Source organism: Trichoderma breve, chromosome 1, assembly GCF_028502605.1.
Source record: "Trichoderma breve strain T069 chromosome 1, whole genome shotgun sequence".
NCBI classification, from domain to species: domain Eukaryota; kingdom Fungi; phylum Ascomycota; class Sordariomycetes; order Hypocreales; family Hypocreaceae; genus Trichoderma; species Trichoderma breve.
In genome coordinates, this window is record NC_079232.1 from 4,165,033 (window position 1) to 4,189,692 (window position 24,660).

The 24,660-nt window shown below is 51.5% G+C and overlaps 5 protein-coding genes across 5 annotated transcripts; 4 read left to right on the forward strand and 1 right to left on the reverse strand.

The window, feature by feature from the left end:
* Positions 1-1,095: 1,095 nt before the first annotated feature.
* Positions 1,096-2,278, forward strand: T069G_01253 (uncharacterized protein; the record flags this gene model as incomplete). Its single annotated transcript, XM_056168463.1, has 2 exons — positions 1,096-1,228; positions 1,314-2,278. 2 exons carry the CDS (start codon positions 1,096-1,098, stop codon positions 2,276-2,278), a joined length of 1,098 nt encoding a protein of 365 aa, XP_056033779.1.
* Positions 2,279-3,601: 1,323 nt separating this feature from the next.
* T069G_01254 (cullin family domain-containing protein) lies at positions 3,602-6,167 on the forward strand (the record flags this gene model as incomplete). Its single annotated transcript, XM_056168464.1, has 5 exons — positions 3,602-3,645; positions 3,717-3,803; positions 3,863-3,939; positions 4,023-5,908; positions 5,979-6,167. The coding sequence occupies 5 exons, from the start codon at positions 3,602-3,604 to the stop codon at positions 6,165-6,167; spliced, it is 2,283 nt and encodes a 760-aa protein (XP_056033780.1).
* Positions 6,168-7,191: 1,024 nt separating this feature from the next.
* On the reverse strand, positions 7,192-9,499 carry T069G_01255 (transport protein avl9 domain-containing protein; the record flags this gene model as incomplete). Its single annotated transcript, XM_056168465.1, has 4 exons — positions 7,192-8,394; positions 8,458-8,670; positions 8,758-9,184; positions 9,249-9,499. 4 exons carry the CDS (start codon positions 9,497-9,499, stop codon positions 7,192-7,194), a joined length of 2,094 nt encoding a protein of 697 aa, XP_056033781.1.
* A 7,936-nt stretch (positions 9,500-17,435) lies between these two features.
* On the forward strand, positions 17,436-18,921 carry T069G_01256 (g-protein alpha subunit domain-containing protein; the record flags this gene model as incomplete). The annotated part of the gene is made up of 6 exons (XM_056168466.1): positions 17,436-17,559; positions 17,643-17,988; positions 18,068-18,196; positions 18,323-18,452; positions 18,511-18,749; positions 18,822-18,921. 6 exons carry the CDS (start codon positions 17,436-17,438, stop codon positions 18,919-18,921), a joined length of 1,068 nt encoding a protein of 355 aa, XP_056033782.1.
* Positions 18,922-21,323: 2,402 nt separating this feature from the next.
* Positions 21,324-24,619, forward strand: T069G_01257 (carbohydrate phosphorylase domain-containing protein; the record flags this gene model as incomplete). The annotated part of the gene is made up of 7 exons (XM_056168467.1): positions 21,324-21,483; positions 21,801-22,121; positions 22,202-22,467; positions 22,528-23,037; positions 23,111-24,027; positions 24,080-24,152; positions 24,209-24,619. 7 exons carry the CDS (start codon positions 21,324-21,326, stop codon positions 24,617-24,619), a joined length of 2,658 nt encoding a protein of 885 aa, XP_056033783.1.
* Positions 24,620-24,660: the final 41 nt, after the last annotated feature.

Below are 24,660 nucleotides of genomic sequence, written 5' to 3' on the forward strand. Positions count from 1 at the left end.
GCCGTCATATGAACGAGAACGATTCGAGATAAGCTCGCACGGCTTACGGAGATTGCTGCTAAAACGACTCCGCTAGATTAGTTAGTCTACCAAGTTACGTAGGAGGGACAGGGAACCGCCCAGTGCCGCGGCATTGCTGGGTGCCATTTGCTGGGTGCCATTATGTACTCCATGCTGCTAAATTCTGCGCTATTTGCTCTTCTACGCGTGGCAACTCTGGGACTTTGTATTATCCAATATTCTGCGAGTACCTGTCTATGCTCGTATCCAAGCCCAGTTGCTTCGTATTATATACCATGGATTGGATTCATAGATATGGCCCCGTGCGCAGTCCAGTCTTACGACAACATAACAGCACGGGCATACGAATTCATCTCCGCCACACTTCGGCACAGCTTCCACCAACATGCTTCCAACAGCGCGGCATGTAAGAATACTGTTCGGTACTCGGAACCTGGGATCGTCCCAACTTATGGCACTAACTCGCCCCGGTTCTTAGCAGACCCAGCGCCGGCCTCTCTCTTTTTTCCTCTCCCTACGTAAGGCACTCGTACATACAGTATGGAGCACTGCACGCGGGTTCAGCTGCAGGCAACCTGGGAGGTCTCAGCTCGTCCCGGGATGTCTGTTTTTAAGCTCTAGGCCATTGTTTGGAGCGCTTTGCAGCCCTTTTGCCGCCCTGGCGAGCCGGTTCCAGGTTCGCAAAACAAGGTTCAAGGCTCCCTGGCCTGCCTCTCCACCTTGCCCAGGCCTTGGCAGTAACTCGTGCATTGCATGGCTTTTTACCAGATTCTGCCTCAAAGCGTGTGACCATGGGCTCAGCATCTCTCCAGCCTGTCGACCCACCTCGTGCTTCCACCTCTTCTTCAAGCTTCACACCCATTCATCTCTAGCTGCGGCATGCGTATGATTGTTCCTCTACGAGATTCCACTTGCACCCAAACCCGCGTCCTTGTGACGGCAGGCCATCCTCTCTGTCCCAGCATATATACCTCGGATCCGTGTTCGCGACTGTCCATCGACCCTCACGCAAGATTTTCTTAGCATCCAGCCGGGGGAGGTAGACATCCATAGAGAGATTGCACCTTTCGTTCGATGGCGTCACCTCCGCCAGAACCCGGGTCGAGATTGGTATCCGACTCTCCCTCTCCAACCTCAGCCTCGGCCTCAGCATCATCCAGAGCAACAGCATCAGAGGCTCGCCAGCGCCCAGTGAGAACGATCCCTCGTAAGGATATGCAAGCAGTCTATTGTGCCGGCGGCTCCGGCCTGAGTGACTGAGTGCTAACCTTTGTCTCTTCGACTCCGTATAGCTTGGGTTGCCGTCCGTGATGGGCCCTTCACCGAAGAGCAGCTCCGGCTGCTAAATCCTCCTCAACCTTCTGCAGCACCACAGCGCAATGCCATCCCCGAGCCCACCCAACGGCGGATGTCAAAAGATGGATACTCTTGGGAAGATGACCCCAAGTTGGGCTCTCCGCAAAACGAGCGCGGCCGGATACCACACCTGTTCAAGTACGGACGAGCCTCAGCACGAGGAAGGAAGTGGGATCATCTTCGATCCGCCGAGCCCGTCATTGTTTCCGCTCAACAATCAGCCTATGGACAGCCGACCACTTCATGGGCAGATTTCGTACAGTCGTCGGCTTGGGGGCGCCCGCAGGAGAGCCATATAATCGATATCGAAGCCCTCAATCAGCTCCAACCTGGCTACAGCAGGCCAAACGAGATGGCTTTGCACCTACCAGACAAAAACCATGAGCAGCGGCACAAGGAAGTATTTTCCAACCGCTTGTGGAACCACTTTATGCGCAGCTCGCTCTCTCCCTTGCTCTTCCGATTGACTGTTATTATCATGTCTATGATAGCCCTAGGGATTGCCGCAAGGATGTTCGACCTCGAAGACAAGGCGCTCGGCGAGAGCGCTGAGCGAACACAGTCCATCTTTGCCATTGCGGTGGACTCGGTAGCCATTCCTTTCAACGGGTATATGATATACGATGAGTACACAGGGAAGCCCCTCGGCCTGCGCTCGGCCCGTTCGAAAATGTCTCTCATCCTGCTCGATCTATTCTTCATCATATTCAAATCAGCAGGCACCGCTCTCGCCTTTGAACACGTCGTCTACCACACCTTTGGCGACCACATCGTACGGGGGCTAGCCAAAGCTCTCGCATCCTTTATGCTCCTTGGCCTCCTCGCGTGGACCGCAAATCTCTGTGTCAACATCTTCCGGGTGGTAGAGAAGTTGGGTGGTGGCGATGAGCAGCGCATGTGATAGGACCAACCAAGAGTGGGAAAAGCACAAACAGCGTGTTTTAATTTTTAATTTTTAATTTCTTTGAGCGTTTGTCAGGTCAGGGGATTCCCACGGCGTCAATTGGTGGCTTACGAAACTTTACGACTTGAATGAAGCTTATGAATGGTTCCAGCTGTCAGTCCGAGGCTAGAAGCGCTGCCTGTACTGTATATACCTTCAGCTAGTACTACCTTATATCAATACATGTACATAAGGAAACATGAAAGAAAAAGAGAAAGAAAGAAACTACAGGACCCATCTTGTTTAGGCAGCATGAAGCCGAATGCCGAGTGAATCATAATGAGTATGGATATTAGCATGGAAGCTCCTTTTCTTCTGTACACTGCAAAGGATTGATAGATCAGGGAGAGCTGCCTGCTGGAAGGTTTAGCGGCTTAGTGTTAGCGTGCCTGCCAGGTAGCCGCCTAGCCGCAATATCACAGGGAGGCAAGTCCCTACAACTGCAGAGAGCAATACGATCCATTCATTTCTTCCAAGTTGCGCTGCGTTATTCACACTTGGCTTTTAGACTGATAGAATATTGGATTGGCCATGCAAAAAGCCGTAATAGGTACTTAAGCATGATAGTGAGATAAAAACCAGATGAGATGCGGTCGAAATCACTGAAACGCGTCCCGTCTTATTCGAGTCTTAGTAGTGCATGCGAGAGTAATAAGCCAAAAGGCGGTTGAGAAGGGCAGAAAGCGGCGCTATTCCCCTTGTGGCTGCAGGCCTGCCTTGCCAAGGAGCCTTGCCTCAGCAACTCGAGCTTTGGGTTTGACTGCCTGATCCCTCATCATTACGTCTGTTTGTCTATCGACTCCTCAGCCTCCCTTCTTCTTTCACTTTTCTCGCCGATTTTTTTCTCCTTTTTCTTGCATCTCTTCGCAGCGAACCGGCCGAGGGACTTCTTCACTCCTCCCTCTTCCATTTGCTCGCGTCGAGCTTCACTGGCCGGTGGTTTGGTTTGCTTCTAATCGAGTGACCCACTGTCCGTCCGGCTGGTGCGTGAGCATCACCGCTGACTTCCGCTGCCTGAGCTGAAGGGCTCTCTCCAAGCCTTCTCACAACGCCAGTGCAACTCCAGTGCAACGCATCAACCACGGCGTCTTCCTCGGTCCTCACCGACGCAGCTCTCGTCCGCCTCTTCCGCCGCGGTAATCCCGAGCCAACACAGGCGATCCGGCCGCTGCGTGCATCGTCGGCCAATCCACCCACGCGAGCCGCAGGAGCATCACTCTTCACCCCGCCTTGCCGCTTCTTGACAGGGCTCGATCCACACGCTCCATGATGGTGGCCAGAATGGGAATGCCTGCGGTTCCAAACCGTGAGGACATCAAAGCAACGTGAGTCGTCGCCCCATGGTGTCAATCATGGCAACGTCGCCGGCGTGACATGACATTAACTGCCCCTGCAGATGGAAGTACCTGGAGGATGGCATCACCCGCATCATGAACGACCTCGAACAGGGCATGGACATGCAAATGTACATGGGAGTCTATACGTATGTTGTGTCTTTTCCCGTCCTCACACGTCCACGCCCGATTGCTCACATCGTCGCAGCGCCGTCCACAACTTCTGTACCTCGCAGAAAGCCGTCGGCCTTAGCGGCCCTACCATGACTACAAGTCATCGCGGAGGTTCGTTGACATTTGCATCTCTCTCCCCACACCAAGTCAAACGCTCGCTAACTTGTATCCCGCTCTTCTTGTCGGCTGAACAGCTCACTTGTTGGGTGAAGATCTCTACAACCACTTGATTAAATACCTCCAGCGTCATTTAGCGGACCTCGTCCAGGCATCCAAATCCCACACAGACGAGGCTTTGCTAGCCTACTACATCAAAGAATGGAACCGATACACCGTCGCTGCCAAATACATCCATCACCTGTTTCAGTATCTTAATAGGCACTGGGTCAAGCGGGAAATCGACGAAGGCAAGAAGAACATATACGATGTCTATACTCTACACCTCGTCCAATGGCGCAAAGTGCTGTTCGAGCAGGTCTCAGAAAAGGTCATGGACGCCGTTCTAAAGCTTGTGGAGAAACAGAGAAACGGCGAGACCATCGAGTACGGCCAGATCAAACAGGTCGTCGACTCGTTTGTGTCCCTTGGCCTGGACGAGGCCGATCCATCCAAGTCGACGCTCGACGTGTATAGATATCACTTTGAGCGCCCCTTCTTGGCAGCAACAAAGGAATTCTACCAGGCCGAGTCCAAACAATTTGTCGCTGAGAACACTGTCGTTGAGTACATGAAAAAGGCAGAGGCGCGACTGGCAGAGGAGGAAGAGCGCGTCAATATGTACCTTCACCAGGACATTGCGCTTCCTCTCAAGAGATGCTGTAACCAAGCTCTTATTGCCGATCATTCCCTGTCTCTGAGGGAAGAGTTCCAGGTACTTCTAGACAACGATCGTGAGGAAGACATGGCTAGAATGTACAATCTGTTATCTCGCATCCCCGACGGCCTTGATCCGCTGCGCACCAGATTCGAAACCCATGTCCGGAAAGCAGGGTTGGCCGCCGTCCAAAAAGTTCAATCGTCTGAGGGTGACAAGCTGGAGCCCAAGGTCTACGTCGATGCCTTGTTGGAGATACACACCCAGTATCAGGGCTTGGTGAAGAGGGCCTTTACCGATGAACCCGAATTCACGCGGTCTTTGGACAACGCCTGCCGCGAGTTTGTCAATCGAAACGAGGTGTGCAAGTCTGGGTCTAACAAGTCACCCGAGCTGCTCGCCAAGTACACAGATGTCCTCTTGCGCAAGAGCACCACAAGCATCGAAGAGGCCGATCTGGAGCGAACCCTGTCCCAGATCATGACCGTCTTCAAGTACATCGAGGACAAGGACGTTTTCCAAAAGTTTTACTCCCGCATGTTGGCCAGGAGATTGGTGCACAGCAACTCGTCCTCGGACGATGCTGAGACCAGCATGATTAGCAAGCTAAAGGAAGCCTGTGGGTTTGAATACACCAACAAGCTTCAGCGCATGTTCCAAGATATGCAGATCTCAAAGGATCTTAATAAGGAGTTCCGAGATCACTTAGAGACTGTCGGTAATGCCAAGGCTGTTGATTCTACATTTTCTATCTTGGGCACAGGTTTCTGGCCATTGACACCACCAAGCACCCATTTCGACCCGCCTCCGGAAATTTCCGCCGAGATTGAGCGATTCGTCCGATTCTACAAGCACAAGCATGACGGCCGTAAGTTGACTTGGTTGTGGCACTTGTGCAAGGGTGAGATCAAGGCCGGTTATTGCAAGAACAGCAAGACGCCCTATACTTTCCAGGTTTCAATCTATCAAATGTCTATTCTCCTCTTGTTCAACGAGAAGGACAGCTACTCCTACGATGACATCTCCAGCGCCACCCAGCTGAGCTCCGAGGTGCTCGACCAAGCCCTGGCCGTAATTCTCAAGGCAAAGGTGCTGTTGATGGATGGCGGCGATAAGCCCGGACCCGGCAAGACTTTCCGCCTCAACTACGACTTCAAGAGCAAGAAGATCAGGGTGAACCTCAACCTTGGCGGCGTCAAGGAGGCGAAGCAGGAGGAAGTCGAGACGAACAAGACCATCGAAGAGGACCGCAAGTTGGTATTGCAGGTATGTTCTGAACCCACATCCAAGTTCCAACTCCCCACAACCATAATGATGCTAACATTTCGTCCAACAGTCTGCAATTGTTCGTATTATGAAGGCGCGAAAGAAGATGAAGCACACGCAGCTTGTGAGCGAGACCATTAACCAGATCCGGTCTCGATTTGTCCCCAAGGTCGGCGACATTAAAAAGTGCATAGAAATTCTCCTTGACAAGGAGTATCTGGAGCGTCTGGACGATGATGAATTGGGCTACTTAGCATAAAATATTTCTCTCTTAACCTCCGGTAGAATTCACGGAGCTTGTCAACGAACATTCTTCATCCCCCTTTTCCCCTTTGCCCTTCCCCCTTCGATACAGGCATGTCTCTATCCACACCTTTTTTCATCACTCAGTCGGTCATTCATGCGTAGATTCAGGTCATATTGGGAATGGGATCAGCTGGAGTGGGCATGGTTGGTTGGGTTGCTTTTTGTTTTTGTGTTTATTTCCTTTAAACACTTTGCTTGCATGCTTGATTTTTTTCATAATTGGCGAATTATGCCCTAGCTAAACAGAGCATTATGGCATTATGGCATTATGCGGCCCAGCAGATTCTAAGCATGGACATTTCGACGAAACGAATGCCCTTCCCAACTGTGCGAGATTTCAATGTGTTTTTTTGATGTGTCTTCTTCTTCTTCCCTTTTTTTTGGGTTGTTGTTTGTGATCATTTTTGGGTTTTGTTTCTGGCTTTTTGGTAACCCATTTTGCATGATGGGATTGCTGTGTGTTGGTTGGGAGGTCTTGGAAAGGGGTAGATGGCCATATAAACGGATGTGGTTATTAAATTGTGATGCACAAACTCAATAGGGTCGGCTTTAGTATTCAATAAACTGTTCATAAATCATCAAATCCAGCATATCAACGAAATAAAGAAGGAGCTGAATATATATGCATGGCTTGTATAAATAACTTTCTTTCAAATCCCATTCTCTCCTTTTGTTTCCAAAAAAAAAAATAGTCATTCAAGTCCCATTACCACCGCCCGTAACTACAAAACAAATAAGCCTTCCCTTGTGGTTCTTTATCTTGATCTTTGATTTTGACATTGCTTCGTACTTGTTTGTGTGTATGTGCGTGCTCTTCTTGATTTTTCTGTTTTGCACCACATCTTGATTTCCATCCAATGTCCTGTTTCCCTTGTTTCATCATTTCCATCCCATGTACATACTCATCTTTTCGTCTCTATTTGTCCAAATCATATTTCTCTTTAAACTGTCATGCATGTAAAAAACCCAGATACCGCTCAATCAGCTCTTTTGGTCCCGCCATTGCCAACCAGCGTCTCCTCATGAAACCCATCATCAAACTCCCTCGGATACTGCGTCAACGGAGCCGAAGCATCAGCCCCCGAAGACCCCGTGCCAGGCCTATCACTATCCGCCGCAGAAAGAATGCTCTCACTGAAGCTGCCCTGCGTCATGGGCCGGTACGCCTCGGTCGAGTTGCCGCGCGAAGCCAGCATGCTGACGAACTGATAGTCCTTCTCAATGGGGCTCGTCGGCATCGACGCCGTCTCGTCGACCTTCTTCTTGCCCCAGCCCGCGCCCCATCCGCCGTTCTTGCGCTTCTCGCCGGCCCAAGACGCCCAGCTTGCCATGTAGGCGCTGGCTCTGCTGCTTACTGTCTCCTGCGATTTGTTCGCGTCCCCGTTGATACCGTTCATGCTGTTTCTTTTGCTGCCGTTGCCTTCGGTAAGTCTAGCGGTTTCCTCGTTACGACGGCGCTGTGCCTCACGCATCTGCTCCATGTCGTTATACAGCCTGTTGAGCATTGTCGATGCCTTCTCCCGCCCAGCGGCAAAGTTGCGCCCCAGGATGTCACGGCCCTGGGCAAAGCGTTCGTCGAGATGAAGCTCCTTTACCTGCTCTGCTATACGTCTCTGGACGTCCTCGATGGAGAGGCCGCCAGCCATGGGGTGCCTCGGCTCGGAGACGGCAAAGAGGTTCGTATCAGTGTGTGAGTCCCACATGCGGTAGTTTTCAGTTCGCGCCCATGCCTCAACCCAATCAAGCCCAAAGTCGACGGCGGGGTCGCTCTCCGATGTGTTACGGCCAGCATTGGCGCTGCTGACGAGATAGTTGTGGAACTTGACGGAGGATATCAGGCCAATGATGTAGCCTTCAAACTGGGCTCTAATGTACTCTTCGCTTCCCACGTATTTCATCGTCTTTGGCGTGCTGGGATTGGACTCGTCCCAGGTATCGTTGACCTCCTGGGTCAAGAAGTCGATCCATCTCCTGTCCGCTGCAGTCAGGGACAATGCCTGCCTTAGAGAAGGCGACGTGATGTTGATGGTGTTATCATCGAGATTTATAATGATGTCGCTGTAACGATCCTTTTGTTGGAGAAGTAGAGAGTTGGTGCTGCCGACAAGGTAGGATTTTGTGCCGACATCGGCCAGCAGGTCGAGTTGCTGTAATGGGGTATATGGTCCAAATATGCTTCCCTAAAGTTGGGTTTTCATGTAAGAAATGGTATTCTTTGGAGAGGATACAAGTTTGGTACATACTTTGCCAAATATCTGTAGTGGGAGGCCCATATAGGTCAGAAGCGAGTTGCGATTACTACTCTGCAAACTCGTCGGCTGGGCAAGTTTCTTTTCGTGGCTGTTGAGCTCGGGATCTGCGCAATCTTGGAGGTTACGAATGAGTCCGGGTATCAGTGAAATGAGAGAAAATTGGACCATGCATAACCGATCGCATCGAGAGCCAAAGAAGAGCATCTAGGCTGGCAGTTAGCAAGTCTGGTCTTCCACAGCAAAACGCAAGCACAATTCTTTTGAATGGGTTTGCAGAGAATAGTTACCAACCTTGGGCTGAAGAAGACAGCATTTGAGTAGCACCAGGGCCTGCCATTTGAACTCGTGAATCAGCTCGCGCAGACTCATGCCCAAATACTGGTCCCGCTGCGCCTCTTCTTGCAAAAGGCCTCGACGCTTTTCATCTGCGAGACTGTCCTGGAAGCCTCGCAGGATATCAACGTCTGTAAACTCGCGCTGGGCAAACCATGCTTGGGTGACTATGCTGAGACGCTGCCTCAGCATGCCAAAGAACTGGGGGCTATCTGCGATGACGACAACCGCTTTCTGCACGGTTGAGCGAGTAACATCGGCAGGCCGGTTGATGAGCTGCGAGGAATCGAGCTGGCGAGTGCATGATATGCCGAACAGAGATGTTGCAGGTCCGTCGTCGGTCTCGGGCCGCAGCAGGGTAAAGTAGGAAAAATCCTCCTCCGACCTAATCAACAACCTTCAAGTCAGCAAGCAGCTCTCCAGCTACGAGACATACAAGGAGAACATACGCATGCGCTCCGTCACTCAGAGCCATGAACGGCAGCAGAGTCCATCCATACTTGGCGGCCGGGTCAACGCCCTCCTCGGCTCCAAACCAGCTCTCGACCTCGGGACCCCGCGCATGATGGAAGCCAACAACCGTCACCAGCGGCGTAAAGCCAGACACAAACGGGGTGGTGGGTATCGTCGGGGTAATTGGCGATAAGACACTCTTGAGTTCGAGCCCATTGGGCGGGACCTTGATTCTCTCGGTGGTCATGGTTCAGCTCCCCGTTGGGATGTCAAGATTTGCTGCAGCTCGGCGCCGCTACAGCGATGCCATGCGCTTCCAAGGAAGCTTCCAGTCACCGACTCCGGGGGCTCACGGGCGTCGTTCGAGTTCGGAGGGGGATTCGGCCGTTCTGTCGAAGTTGGTTATGCTTGGATATGGTTCGAGCGGTGGCGGGCAAGCAAAAACGGGCACAGGCAAGTCGGTGTGGCGAAAAGGCGGGATTCCAAGATTGACACAGGCTGGAGTCGTTGCCAGTAAGCCGATCGCAACCTCAGACTTGCTTCGGCTATTGCTCTGTGACGTGATGGAAAGCCTGGTGCAAAAGAGACAGGATCAATTCGGCTTTTGCAACGAAGTCCAGGGGGGAGGACCCAAATGGTCGCGCGTCCGGTCTTGCTGCAAGGTGAATTGGCAATGGCGGGGGATCCCTGGCAGCCTCAAGAGCACGACAAGGGTGGAAGAGGAGAAAGATGGGCTGGCCTGATGCTGAGAATCGACTTCAATTGCACTCGACGCAGTGAAGATGCAGGATATCAGAGCAGGCGAGGGCCTCTATATGCCTCTGTAGGCCGTGGTTAGAGCAGTCTGGAGAGGCGAGTGAGTGGCTGGTGACGGGCCGCATAAGTTGAAGTTTATTGTTCAAACTCCTGTTGGTGAGACTGAACCTTGAAGTGCTGACTTTGGTAGGGCCCGCCACGCAAAGCTGGTACACTGCCTTAGTGCTGGCTCTGCAAAGAGACCATCAGCTGTATGGTCCACTAACAAAGGTACATGGAGACGCCAACTGAACTGCCGGGAGTTTGACGTCGCTGTCGCTGTAGACTTTAGTAGGGTAGGTGGGTGCACCTGTTAAAAGTGCAAGCTCGGAGACTCTTTTTTCTCAACCCGGCATCAATCCGAAAATCAACATTGCCGTGTGTCTGGTTAGATGCATTACGTAGGTACAACTACATGAAGGCATGTGACGGAAGCATTCAGTTGTAAACACTGGCCAAGTTATATCTTGTTCCAGTGCTCGAGAAGACCATCACCGATCCATCTCCGAGCGAAAGAAGCATCACCACAAAAGACAAATAATACTGAACAAGCAAATAAAACAAACCACACCACACCCACGCACAAAAACACAAAAATCCCATCTTACAGGCCGACAGGATTCCACGTCAACAGCAGCCTGCCATCCCAAAGCCTTCTTTTTCCTGCACGATCTCTCTTGGCTGCAGCCCATGCAGGGATGCGCCAGCGAATGGCAGACCCGGATGCTGGTCTGCCAGCGTGTCTTGCATTGCATTTGCGAGCCATGCCCGCCTCTTTTCTCCTTCTTTGCTCTTCCTTGAGGTTCTTTTTTGCCTTTTTTTCTGCTTCCTTTCCTTTTTGCCAATATCGATATGTCATGCTGAACCCAGACATGTATTGGGGTTGATTTGCTGCGTGATATCATGGGATATGAGGTATCGTCATGTGGAGCCGTTTGTCGTACGTACATACAGGAGTGGCATCAAGAGAGGGTACTTGGCCAGACCGCACATTGGGCTGCATGTCTCCGAAGCCACCTACTGTATCTGCTCTGCTGCATTAGAGAATCAGATGTAGAAAACCCCCCAGTCCTGTTCAAGGTCCAATTTCCCCCGTCCCGTCCCGACATCGCGGATTCGATCACGCAACCAAAACGAGCCAGATGCATGTAACTACCTCTGTAATCTTATGTTTTTGGCCACCAGAAATGTAGGTAACCGCCCGCAAACCTGGAGACGCCTACATGAGAGTTACAACATAATGTAGGAGAAGAGAAGTCACTCGATTCATCTTGTCGGCGAGATGCGTCACCCGTGTAACCCAAGAATGTCCTGTTCTCATGGCGATGATGTAACCCTGTCACCTCGTGGTCCTTCTGCGTCCAATCTTGATGAAACAACCAGCCGAATGGCTACATACACTGAAATGGAAAAGGCCGCAGCAGTATCATAGATGTAACGTGCAATAACATCGTCTCATCTCATTTGTGGAATACAAAAAAGACCGTAATCATCTGGTTTGCTACCTACCTGTACCCAGAAGCATATCCTACCAAGGTAGTAGTCTCATCTGATAACAGGGTAGTAGTAGCTTGAAGCTTATATGAAGCTCAAGGCAAAAGTACGTCTACGTCTACGTCTACGTCTACGTCTGTGCCACGGTCGGAGCAAAACAAGCATAATCGTTATAATGATGTACTTAATACCTTGACCCGTCGCATCAGCAAAAGGAATTACATCTAGACATTGATACTCTAACGAAAACTAAATGTCTTTCACACATTGAAGCTAAAGCTCAAATCATGACGGCCCGCAAAGATTTGAAACAAAAACGACAGACAGGGCACTCGGGGGAACAAACATAGCTCCCTATTACTGATGAAACCCGCACCCAGCCGTGAACAAAATGAACAGGGGCCCCGGGAAGAAAAAGAAAAAAAAGAGTGAGCACAAGATGCCGGAACGAGCGGATGGATTCCGCATTACTGTCCCGGTATGACAAGAGAGAAAACACTGGAGCAAATTTTTGCTATGAATAGCCTCGATGGGAAATGGGTATGCGGAATATTATCCGGTGTCCGTGCTTTGTACGCAAGGGCAGCTCTCTATGTAGAATCGCGTTTGCCGGCATCACAGCTACAGTAATACCAATTTTCGACGGGACTTCAAGATCAGTTCTTTGCGTAGGAAGAACCAATGTCCCAACCACGTACACGTAGCCCATTGTCACAGCTATACGAGGCATATCCTTCTTCCAAGAACTTTAGACACACCGTCCCACAGCCAAGCAGACAGGCAGGCATTCCCGGAACGACTCCCAGGAAGCACAACTCGAATAAGGCTGCGAGAGGCATCCCGGCACGTGGGAATCATAAGCAAAAAGTGGAGGGAAATCCCGAGGGATAACCCGTTAAAGTTTCCCATCATGCACGATGAACCGTGCGGCGAAGGGCAAAAAATCCCTAATGCTAGCTGGAAATCGTTGGGAACAAAACCTCAACAGCTCGCTCGCCGTGGGAGAATATGATAAACCCTAGGTGTGATTTGCAGCGCCAAACTCACCGAGTTCCCGATCTGCCATGGCTCGCCTCTGTTAACGACAACCGACATCCAGGGCGAACTCCATCCACTGGACGAGTAGTACATACTAGTGCCAACACTAATCAGGGGCTCCGTCTCTATCCGCTGTAATCATTGTCATCTCATTAATGAGAATGAGTCGCCGTTGTGCTATTAATTGTCGAGGGTAAAGCGCTCTATTCCGCGGTGATACTAGCCTACGGGCTACCGGAGGCCCAAGGAGCAAACTGCCGCTAAATGAGAGGCCAAGTCTCCTTGGCTTGCGTGTTAGCCATCGGCTGCATGTTTGCGACATGCCAAAATGGAGGTCTGCAGACAGGGATAATCTGAGACTTTGTTAGCTGGTAAACGCCTCTTGGACGGAGCCGAGCGGCAATTCTGGAACGCTTCCACGCTCTCGCACTGCAGGGCCCCAGTCAGCCAAAAGGGTGGCTTTGATGCGGGATTTGCCAGTGGATGTGTGAATGTGGATTGAGGCGGCGCTGTGCTTCCAAACATCCCCACAGGCTGCGACCAAAGACATCAAGCCATTCCATTGGGGCAAGCAGCTCGACGGGCGCCTCGTTTCTTGGTGTCGTCTCAAGGGGCGAGCTCTGCTTCTGCCAGGCGAATTGGCTCTTGCAGTGCAAGGCTGAGGTTGCCCATTCGATGGCCGCCTGAATCCTTCACATGCCATTGGCCCATCTTGGCCAGATAAACACACCACCCGGGCAAGGCAAGACTGAGCTATCGAAAGGGCCGTCACATCGAACGGATGGCCAAATCGAATCTGGTTGGGTGAAGATGGCTGATTGGAGACAGACTGACGGCGAAGACATCACCACGTGCGTTCCCTGTCGGAGCTGGCAAGCTGGATCCAGGGGGCTCCCCTGAGGTTGCTTGCTGTTGGAACCCCCCCAAAACAAGCCACCGAATTCGATCCAGCAGCGTCGCACCGCGGACGAATTGCAGCCAAGACGCCGTTCATTGGTGACGACGATCGGCGGCGGACTGACTGTTGCACTCCTTGTTTACTCCGTAGACCACTAAGAAATACTTGCTCAGGCCCCGTCCTTGTAAAAGTATGAGGCGATGTCGTAAGCTACTAAAAGCTGCCGGCGGGCGCCGACTAGGGGTAGGCGGGGAGCCATGTCGAGAGATGGGTGTAGGCATTGACTCGAAGATCGCCATCTAAACGGATCAATCTTGGAGCTGCCGCGAGGGTTTTTGAAGAGTAAGCCGGTACGAAGTACGAGATTACGTGCCTTGTCCTCCGTAAAGGTCGAAAAGACATCAATTGGCCATCAAGGATCCAGGGTTTGAAGTGGTGAGGCTGAAGTACATGTAATCTTGTCTCCGAATGGACCAGGGTCTTTTCATCACGACGATTATCACCCAGCATTAATATGGAGCCCCTTTGTGATCCGAAATGAAAGACAATATGCTAAGCTTTTTTTTGCTGCACTTGACGGTTAACGGGAAGCGCCAATACCAAGCACGAATAGCACATGAACGAGTTCTGGAGAGTGCTCGGTAAGGCATATAGAATGGAGTCCTCAGCCCTGTGATCTTGTACGCTGGCTGTATCGTACGAGTCCAGGTAGTAATATAACTTTCCATGAACCGGAAGCGCCGCGCTGCACATTGTAAAAAGCAAACTTCGGCGTCCCGAGAAACAGCTGAGATTGCGGCGCCCTCATGGTCGCGGCCTGGGATTATTTTAGAACACGCAAGGATACATTTGCAGACCATGGAGAGGTCCGTCCTGACCCTGCTCTCCCGAGGACCGTGACGCTGGTATTGCTTAAATTATTCTGGTACCGACACGCTGGCAGTTGTCAGACGGATTGGGGGCCACGAATGCCGCATGGACGTTTGCATCATGAGAGACAAAGGAAGATGAAGGCCCGGGAAGGGGAGCAGTTGTGAAGCTGAAGTGTAATTTCAATGTTGTCTGGTGTTGACCGTAATAATGCTTGGACAGGTACAGGTACAAGGACACAGCCAGGCGCACGTGGCCTCGGCAATTCCTGGATCTAGTGTCATTGGAGAAAAGGAAGCTGCTATTGACGGCGGTAAAAACAAATAAAGGCAATATTAAGTTTGCTATCAATGTGATGATAATTTTACAATGGCGTATCACACCTCTTTATTATATACGATTGGATCAATATACGATATGGAATGCAGAATCGCCCTTTGTTAGTGCTGGCAGCACACTCGTCGCCAGCGCCGTGCTAGCGAATTGAATCCAATCGCTTCGAGCCTTCTCCTGCATCAAAAGGACGCTGCTGCACGCTGGTTGGACGCCGCTGAAGGAATTTGCTGGGGTACTGGGTCGGCTTGTGGGGTTTCAGTGGTCAAAGGCCCTCTAGCGCCGTTCGCACAGGCCCCTCCAAAGCAGCTTAGGGCTGCTCATTCAGTGTTTCTTTGGCGAGCTGCGCGCTCATGCTCAAGCCGGACAGCGGCGAGTAGCCGGCAATGGCATGGCGCTGTGGGGACGCTGGAAATGGGGGAAGCGAAGGTCGTTGATAAGGCACAAGGCAATCGGATCAGGTGTCGAAGACTCGGTGTCCCGAGAAATGAAATTGGATTTGAATGGGCGCCGCAAGTTGATCCATCACTCCATCACCCCCCTGTGGGCCTTTGTTCTCTGGGCGCTATTCGCCGCCCAGCTGCGATTGATGCTGCAGACGAGACACTTGAGGCGAGAATCGGGTTGTTGCCACGAGCTGTGTGTGTATGTACTCTATGTACACGCTCGCAGGCGTTTGGTACCCCGTGCCTCACATGTTCAGTTGTCGTTCGGGTACCTTGGGATAAGAACAAGGCAAGGGAGCGTCAAACAGCCGCAATGCAAGGTTGCTGAAACCGCATCAGGCACACGCAGCCGCGCAACGAATGGGCCGGCGCAAAAAGATCAAAGCAGCATAGCCTGCTCGAGAGTTTGACACCACCTGGGATTAGAAAGCCAAGCGCGGACCGGGACAGCTGAGAAGGACGAAGGAATGCAAAGTAAAAATTCAATGGGCACAAGTTACAACGGTGTAGAAGGGCGGTCGAGACGCGATAGCCGGGTACCTGCTCCGCCGGCGCAGATGCTGCAGGGCGCATGTATGCACAAACAGGTGGGCTTCCACTTGGTGCCCCATACTCGTGCTTGCACCGGCGATAACTCGAGATTGGCACCACGGCTTCCGGTCGAGTTGTTTGGTGCTACTTGTACGCTACGGTACTGTGATTGTATAGCCGCTACGGGTATGAATAGGTACAAGGCGGTCCCATTTTACTCCGTATTCCAGATGAATGGTAGCGATACAAGATGGGATTGGGATGGGGTGGTTCAATAGCCTCCATGGAAATGTGTGCAGATGGCTCAACATCCCTTTGGCGACCCAGCAGCATCAGGCGGCATCAGAGTTGCATTTCCAGCTGCTCCTTTGGCTCGTCTGCTGATTGACTGACCTGTTTGTTTGTCATTTGCTTATATAGTACTTTTGCGTCGCCAATACGAAAACGCACCACAATGAATGTACGAGTATGCACATTGCCGTGCAAAGAGCTATGCTGGCTTGAACCCAGCCGCCCCTTGTCCTGGTCAGAGCAGAAGCCGGTAGCAGTACTTGGCAGTGGCGGGCCTGCGCCGTCATCTTCTGCTGCTTCGCCGGTACCAGGTACTCGCACGCGCAGCTTGGCACTCTCGAGTCGGTAGCCAGAACGGCCCGGCTCTTGCATCGAATCCTTATTAGGCAAACACCAAAAAAAAAGCCATCAGGCGAATCCCCTCCCCGCTACCTCAAGCCATCCTGCGTGGCCGCCCTGCCTCAGAAATTCGCTCTTGTGCCACCTTGAAAGCCTTGCTGGGTGAATGATTCATTCATCCATCCATCCAGCCAGTGCCCAGATGATCCGGGTCTCGTGTCTGTACCTGTACCTGTACTGTGTTGCTCGCTGACGTTCCAAAAACACGGCTGGGGTTCCAGGCCAGGCTCTTCTTCTCTGCCCTCCCACCCCAGCATCACCGCCGCTCGACGCCAGTAGGTGCCACTTGTTCCGCCCGACCTGTCATCATTTGGCCTGCTACAGCCACGCCCTAGGCTGTATCCACCACCTGGAGCTTGGGATTGGATTGGATCCCATGCTTCTCTGCTGCGAGCTTGTGCTTGTACATACATCCAGGCACTCGCACATGTACGGGGTAGCGCTCACTTTCACACGCCTCAAAGCCTGGCGTGCACGGTCAAAGCCTCAGCTCCTCCCGGCACTCTCCAGAGCAGGAGTCCAAATCTCCTCGTTCACGAGGCTGCTTCCGCGCGCCGAAACTTGGACCGCCCTTTGTCGCCCCGGCCCGGACATCTGACGCCTTTCATCATTGGCAGCCTACCGACTTCTCTCCTCCGGCGTCATCATCAACCTTTTCGCCCTCTTCACCTTTCCATCAACTCCCCGCAACCTGCTGCAGCTGGTTCTGCTGCTGCACTTGACACTGACCCTTCCAACGACATTTGCCGCCTCCGCCGCCGCCATTTTCTGCCGAACACTCCGCTAAACTCCAGCCCCCAGCTCGAGCGACTCTATCTGAAGCATTCCGACTTTTCGTTTCCATTTTTTTCAACCAGCAGCAACTACCTAGAGAAAGACGAAAGAAGCAAAAGAGAAAAAAAGAAAGAAAAGATCACCGTTCGCGTCGTCAACCGTTTCTCTCAGTGTCCGCTGCTTATGCGTGTGTAATTGGCTGCATGGCAAACCCACCTTTTGGATCCAAATCGCTTCGTCTACCGATTCGTCAAGTCCTTAGAGAACGCCGACAATCTCGCCATCAAACACCAAAGAGTGCTGAATCGCCCAACATGGGCGGATGCATGAGCTCCAACAATGATGAGGTAGAGCAGAAAAAGAGGAGTCAGGCTATAGATAAGGAGTTGGACGAGGACTCAAAACGGTTACGGAAAGAATGCAAGATCCTGCTGTTAGGTATGTCTCTCCCCGGGATTGGCGGTCCCTGATGTCGTTGCGTCCCAATCGCTCACCCTTTTTCTTTTTTCTCGCTTGTCTAGGTTCTGGTGAGAGTGGCAAGTCGACAATCGTCAAGCAAATGAAAATTATCCACCTAAAGGGATACTCAGAAGAGGAGCTCTACAACTACCGACCGACCGTCTTCAAGAATCTAGTAGAATGTGCCAAAGCCGTCATAACTGCCATGCAGCAGTTCAATATTGAGCTTGTGCAGGAGGACAACAGATCTTTTGCCGACTTTTTAATAGACTACCAAGCGGAATCTGGGCCGCAAGCTCACATCGACCCCCAGGTGGGACTCGCTGTGCAGGCAATATGGAGTGACCCGGCCAAAGACCAGTTGATGGAGCACCAGACAGAGTTCTACCTGATGGACTCTGCTGAATAGTAAGTTGCACTGAAGCGTGGCTGGCGACGCGCTGTCTGATTTTCTACTTTGATTCTAACCATGCCGTCTTTTTCTCAGTTTTTTCCAAGAAGCAATGCGCATCGTCGCGCCCGATTACTTACCTAACGAGATGGACGTATTACGCGCCCGTACAAAAACTACCGGCATTTACGAAACGCGTTTTCAAATGGGCCAGCTTAGCATTCAGTACGTCGCATCGACAATTATTTTCCCATTTTTTACTTTTCCTTTCCCATCTTCTTTCCCCTTTAAGCTTATCCTGGAGCTCCATATTTGCATTGTTTAAACAACGGGGCTAATGTTTCCTTCTAGCATGTTTGATGTCGGCGGGCAAAGGAGTGAACGAAAGAAGTGGATACACTGCTTCGAGAACGTCACATCAATCATTTTCTGTGTTGCGCTCAGCGAGTATGATCAAGTTCTTCTTGAGGAGAGCAGTCAGGTAAGCTACGAGCGATTGCTGCGTGACGTTGCGGATAGGCTAACCTGACCGAATACAGAACCGCATGATGGAGAGCTTACTACTCTTCGATTCCGTCGTCAATTCACGCTGGTTTATGAGAACAAGTATCATTCTGTTCTTGAACAAGGTGGATATCTTCAAGCAGAAGCTAGGCCGATCACCTCTGTCCAACTACTTCCCCGACTACACTGGCGGCATTGACGTCAACAAAGCCGCCAAGTATCTGCTATGGCGATTCAATCAAGTCAACAGAGCGCATCTCAACCTATACCCACAGTGAGTAAAGGCGCAGATGGATTCTAAAATTGTTTTTTTTAGGCCGCTGGCTAACGTGACTGTCAATCCTAGTCTTACCCAGGCCACCGACACATCAAACATCCGACTCGTTTTTGCGGCGGTCAAGGAGACTATACTGAATAACGCACTCAAGGACTCGGGTATCCTCTAAGCTTATGCTGTCCGAATCTTCGTCATTAATCTATCCATCCACCAAAAATCCGCTTCGGGAGATGAGGCGTTTATAATATGGCGCGAATTACAGTGCGCCTACCCGCCGACCCGTATTGACTTGGTTCACGCCATGCATTTCTCTCCCCTAACGGTACATGGGGCCATCCAGCCGACATTTTCTTTAACATCGACATTACGCTCTTTTCTTTCCTTTTTTGCGATGCGACGAAACTCCCTCTAAGGGCTGAATTTTTTCTTTTAACCCAAAGGGTCTGAAGAACATTGCACCTCGATATGGCTATTTTCCTGTCTATTACCACTCAGCAAGGCGCGGTCACTCTCACTCACTCGAACGATATATTTTATATTCCCCTTTTCCTTTTTTCTGTGTTCGGAATATTTTTGTTGGCGACTACGGTCTAAGTCCCGTGTGGCAAGCTACAGTATAAGGCTGACATGAGAAAGCCGTCTCTGGTTGGTGTCTTGATATTGGGACTACATGATGAAATGGTGTTTACGATGATTCGCTTTGAGGGGCAGCGGCAGCTAGATACACAGCTGAAAGACGGGCAATTGGATACCATGGCGGGCCGAGAGGAAGTTTGGAAGCGGATACGACAACCGTTTCCTTGGAGGCCGGGGTTGGACGTGGATCAGGCCTGCTCTGATGTGTCGATCTGGTGGTGGTTCCCGTGCCCGGGGTTGAGCGAATATGAGAGTTAGCAGGCGGGAATGCGTGAATAGGCTCGGCAAGATGAAATCTTTTGCAGAGACACCGAGAGTACAAAAGAAGAGATGTTTTTTTTATTATTATCAAGAATTGGCTGCGGATTTTTCTTTTTTGTTGCGGCTTACGGGCTTTGCTTTTGGGCTGTTGCGCGCATGCAGGATGCTTGGGATTGGGGGAGGAGTTATTGGATAGGCTCTCAGCTTTACACGCGCGAGAATAGGTATTAATTGCTGCGCCCTTTGTTTAATATTGGCCTGACGTATGGATTATGTCCGAATACAGTACCTACGTTTATAATTGATACCTTGGTAAAATTACTCATGTGCGAAACGTTGGGAAACGAGCATGATGCATGTGATGTGGTGTTTCGTAGTGAGTAGCAGGTAGAGTTGGGCTGCCAGCAAAAAAGGCCCTTTTGATGGATGAATTGATGAAATGAAACCAATGGCTGCTTTAACAGATGCTTTTAGCCGCCTCGATTTGTTTGGAGCAACAGGAATCTGCAATGCGAGGTTTATTGAACGAGAGCCATACGCATCATAGCCAGTCTATATGGCGAGTTGAGAGACATGTCAGGCTCCGACTTTTCCATCATCCGAGCAATTCGACAGTCACAGATTCGCAGAGGCCCCACACAGCTGCGGCCAAAAAAGTGGTGTGATGATGCAGGCTGTACGAAGTATGGATGGACAAGTCCTGTGGTTTTTTGCTTTTAGGCCGAGGTGCTTGAGCTTGTTGTTGCCCAACAGAGGAGTTGCGCGAGGCAATATACGGGCTGCGATAGGATTCTATTGGCACGAGGGAGGAAAAGAGGTAGTAATACTTGAAAGTAATTTTTGAATGAATGGAACGGTAACAGTAGAGAGGGAGAGAGCAATTGGGTAAAATGCAATTCCCAGAGGGCCCGTATCCGAGTACCTATACGAATGGATGGGATGCCCGGATCTCCGCGAGAGATGGACGATGATGACACCAGCGTGGCGCTACGGAAATGGTGCCGCCCGCTCTAAGGTACTATTAGTGGTATAGGCACCTAATGTAATCGAACAACCTAAAGGGCAAAAACTTGCTGTGGGAGATACTTACATACCTAGTACGCAGACACGGACATGGGATGCACTTACACGTCTCGTGCATATCCATTGGGCAACATCGCGCAAGTCTCATCTTCTTGTTTTTTGATGCTGCCCCTCCTTGGTTCCTCTCCGCTTGCCTTGGGTACCTAAAGCTGTCCCTTCCCCTGTGCCTCTTCTGCCTCCTCTTTCTCTTTCTCTTCTTCTCTCTCCTCCTTTCTTCTTCTTCTACTTCTTTCACGATTTGTTTTCCTTCTACTCAAACTTTCCCAATTGAACCCGTTCAGTGGTGCTTCTTATCTGCCGAGTCCGAGACAAGCAGACCAAAGGAAGCTCCTGATACCCCGCTGTTGCGTTGCTGCCCCACCATAGCTTCTGCAGCTGAGCTGATGTAAGTCCATTGATAACAATCGCGCAACCACCTGTTCTCTCTCGCCCGTGCCCTCTTTCGACCCGTCATCATCATACTTTTTATCATCTCGATCTCTATCCTGTTTGCCCTATCCCGTTTCTTTTTCTGCATCGTTATCCTTATCCTCCCCTCATCAAAGCACCCAGCTTGCTAATTTCACCCGCCTGCAGCCTCGTTTTCCCGCCATGGCGACCAAGCAGCCGCTGCCCGTCCGCGAGCGTCGCCCCTCCACTGGAGCTCCCCTTGTGGACATCCAGGGAGCTGTCGGCCCAGCGGGCATCTCTCGGCCCAAGCACAGGAGGACTTTTACCGGCTTTGGCGCTGGAGAAATCAAGCACGTTGAGGGTTCGTCAAATTCAATTCTTGCTTCTATTTCTGCTGCTTCTGCCCCCTCTTGATGCGATCAATTGCTTTGTTGAGCGTTGTGATCGGCGGGCGATTTACATGCGCTTGACCCGTGCGGCGCGGGGGAGGGGAAGCTTCAACTTGCTTTTGGCGGGGCTTCCATGCAACCAGTGCTACCGTGTTTTGCTTTACCCTCATCGCTCTCTTTATCCACTGTTCCATGTGCCAATTGTTTCCTTTCTTTTGATTCCTCAAATGAATCAATCTACCAAGTAGCGGGTCCTCCATTCACAGTTACTAATGATGCTCTCCTACAGCCTCAATTCCCGAGCCCCAGCGCGAGGCATGGAGGCGGAATCAAGTCCAGAACATCACCGATAAGGACACCTTTGAGAAGGAAGTTGTCCGCCATGTCGAGACCACCCTGGCCCGTAGCATGTTCAACTGCGACGAGACTGCCGCGTACTCAGCCACCAGCTTGGCCTTCCGTGATCGACTCATCACCGACTGGAACAAGACTCAGCAGCGCCAGACATTCCGTGATACCAAGCGTGTTTACTACCTCAGTCTGGAGTTTCTCATGGGACGAACCCTGGACAATGCCATGCTCAATGTGGGGTTGAAGGACGTTGCCAAGGGTAAGATCTGCTGCCATGCTCGCCGTGTATATATATAGCACGACCGTTTGTATCATCTTGCTAACTCATCCGCTACGTAGATGGTCTCTCTGAGCTTGGCTTCAGAATCGAAGACATCATCAGCCAGGAGCATGATGCAGGTCTAGGCAATGGTGGCTTGGGCCGACTCGCTGCATGCTTCCTCGACAGCTTGGCTTCCCTCAATTACCCTGCCTGGGGCTACGGTCTTCGCTACAGATACGGAATCTTCAAGCAGGAAATCATTGACGGCTACCAGGTTGAGGTTCCTGATTACTGGTTGGACTTTAACCCATGGGAGTTCCCCCGCCACGACATTACTGTCAACGTGAGAGCCCCCAACCCCCCTAATACTAATTATCAGACGAAGCTTACCCTGTGATAATAGATCCAATTCTACGGCAAGGTCCACAAGCAGACCAACAACGATGGCAAGACTGCCTTTGTCTGGGAAGGCGGCGACATTGTCGAGGCCGTTGCCTACGATGTCCCCATCCCTGGCTACGCTACACCCACCACAAACAACCTGCGACTCTGGTCTAGCAAGGCGTCCGGAGGCGAGTTCGATTTCCCCAAGTTCAACAACGGCGACTACGAAGGTGCTGTCGCCGATCAGCAGAGGGCCGAGACCATCAGTGCCGTGCTGTACCCCAACGACAACCTGGAGCAGGGTAAAGAGCTGCGACTGAAGCAGCAATACTTCTGGGTGGCAGCATCTCTCTATGATATTGTGCGCCGTTTCAAGAAGACCAAGCGTTCCTGGAAGGAGTTCCCCGACCAGGTCGCCATCCAGCTCAACGATACTCACCCCACTCTTGCCATTGTCGAGCTACAGCGCATCCTCATTGACAATGAGGGCCTGGAATGGGACGAGGCATGGAATATTGTCACTGCCACGGTAGGGTCTCCCGACCACAACACCCCTTTAGTAAGAAGAGGAATTGGCTAACATGTCTTGTTCGCAATTTTAGTTTGGCTACACCAACCACACCGTGCTCCCAGAGGCTCTGGAGAAGTGGCCCGTTGGACTGGTTCAACATCTGCTGCCCAGACATCTTCAGATTATCTATGATATCAATCTGTTCTTCCTGCAAAAGGTCGAAAAGGCCTTCCCCAATGACAGAGACTTGCTCCGCAGAGTCTCCATCATTGAGGAGAGTCAGCCCAAGATGGTGCGAATGGCCTTCCTGGCCATTGTAGGTTCCCACAAGGTCAACGGTGTGGCTGAGCTGCACTCGGATCTGATCAAGACTACCATTTTCAAGGACTTTGTTGAGATTTACGGCCCGGACAAGTTCACCAACGTGACCAACGGCATCACCCCCAGACGTTGGCTGCACCAGGCCAACCCTCGCTTGTCTGAGTTGATTGCTACCAAGTGCGGTGGTGACAATTTCCTCAAGGATTTGACTGTTCTCAACAAGCTAGAAACTCATGCCAAGGACAAGGCCTTCCGCAAGGAGTGGGCAGAGATCAAGTATGCCAACAAGGTGCGCTTGGCCAAGTACATTCAGACTACGCTCGGCGTATCGGTCAACCCAGCAGCCCTGTTCGACGTGCAAGTCAAGCGAATCCACGAATACAAGCGCCAGCAGCTCAACATCTTTGGAGTTATCCACCGGTACCTGACTCTCAAGGCAATGAGCCCCGAGGAGAGGAAGAAGCAGTTGCCCCGCGTCACCATCTTTGGTGGCAAGGCTGCCCCCGGTTACTGGATGGCCAAGCAAATCATTCACTTGGTCAATGCTGTCGGTGAGGTTGTCAACAAGGACAGCGACATTGGCGACCTGCTCAAGGTTATCTTCCTGGAAGACTACAACGTCAGCAAGGCTGAGATGATTATCCCCGCGTCCGACATTAGCGAGCACATTTCCACTGCAGGAACAGAGTGAGTTGACATATCGAAGCCCAAGAGGAATAACGAGCTAACAAACACATAGGGCATCTGGTACCAGCAACATGAAGTTTGTCCTCAACGGAGGTCTCATCATCGGAACCTGCGACGGCGCCAACGTAAGGCTTCATTGAGCTTTTCACTTTTGCTTGCAACATGCTGACTCTTTTTACAGATTGAAATCACTCGTGAGATTGGCGAAAGCAATATCTTCTTGTTCGGAAACCTCGCCGAGGATGTGGAGGACTTGCGCCATGCCCACAACTTTGGCTCTCACGCCATCGACCCCGACCTGGAGAAGGTCTTTGTCGAGATTGAAAAGGGCACGTTTGGCCTGCCCAACGACTTTAGCGCCTTGATTGCCGCTGTCAGGGACCATGGTGACTACTACCTGGTATCGGACGACTTCCACAGCTACATCGAGACGCATGCCCTCGTCGACGAGGCCTATCGCAACCAGGACGAGTGGGTGACCAAGTGCATCACGTCCGTAGCCCGGATGGGCTTCTTCACCAGTGACCGCTGCATCAACGAGTACGCTGAGGAGATTTGGAACATTGAGCCTCTGGATGTCACTGAAACGTAGAGTCTCCCTCGAGTAGAGTTGTGTAGAACCCAGTGGGGGAA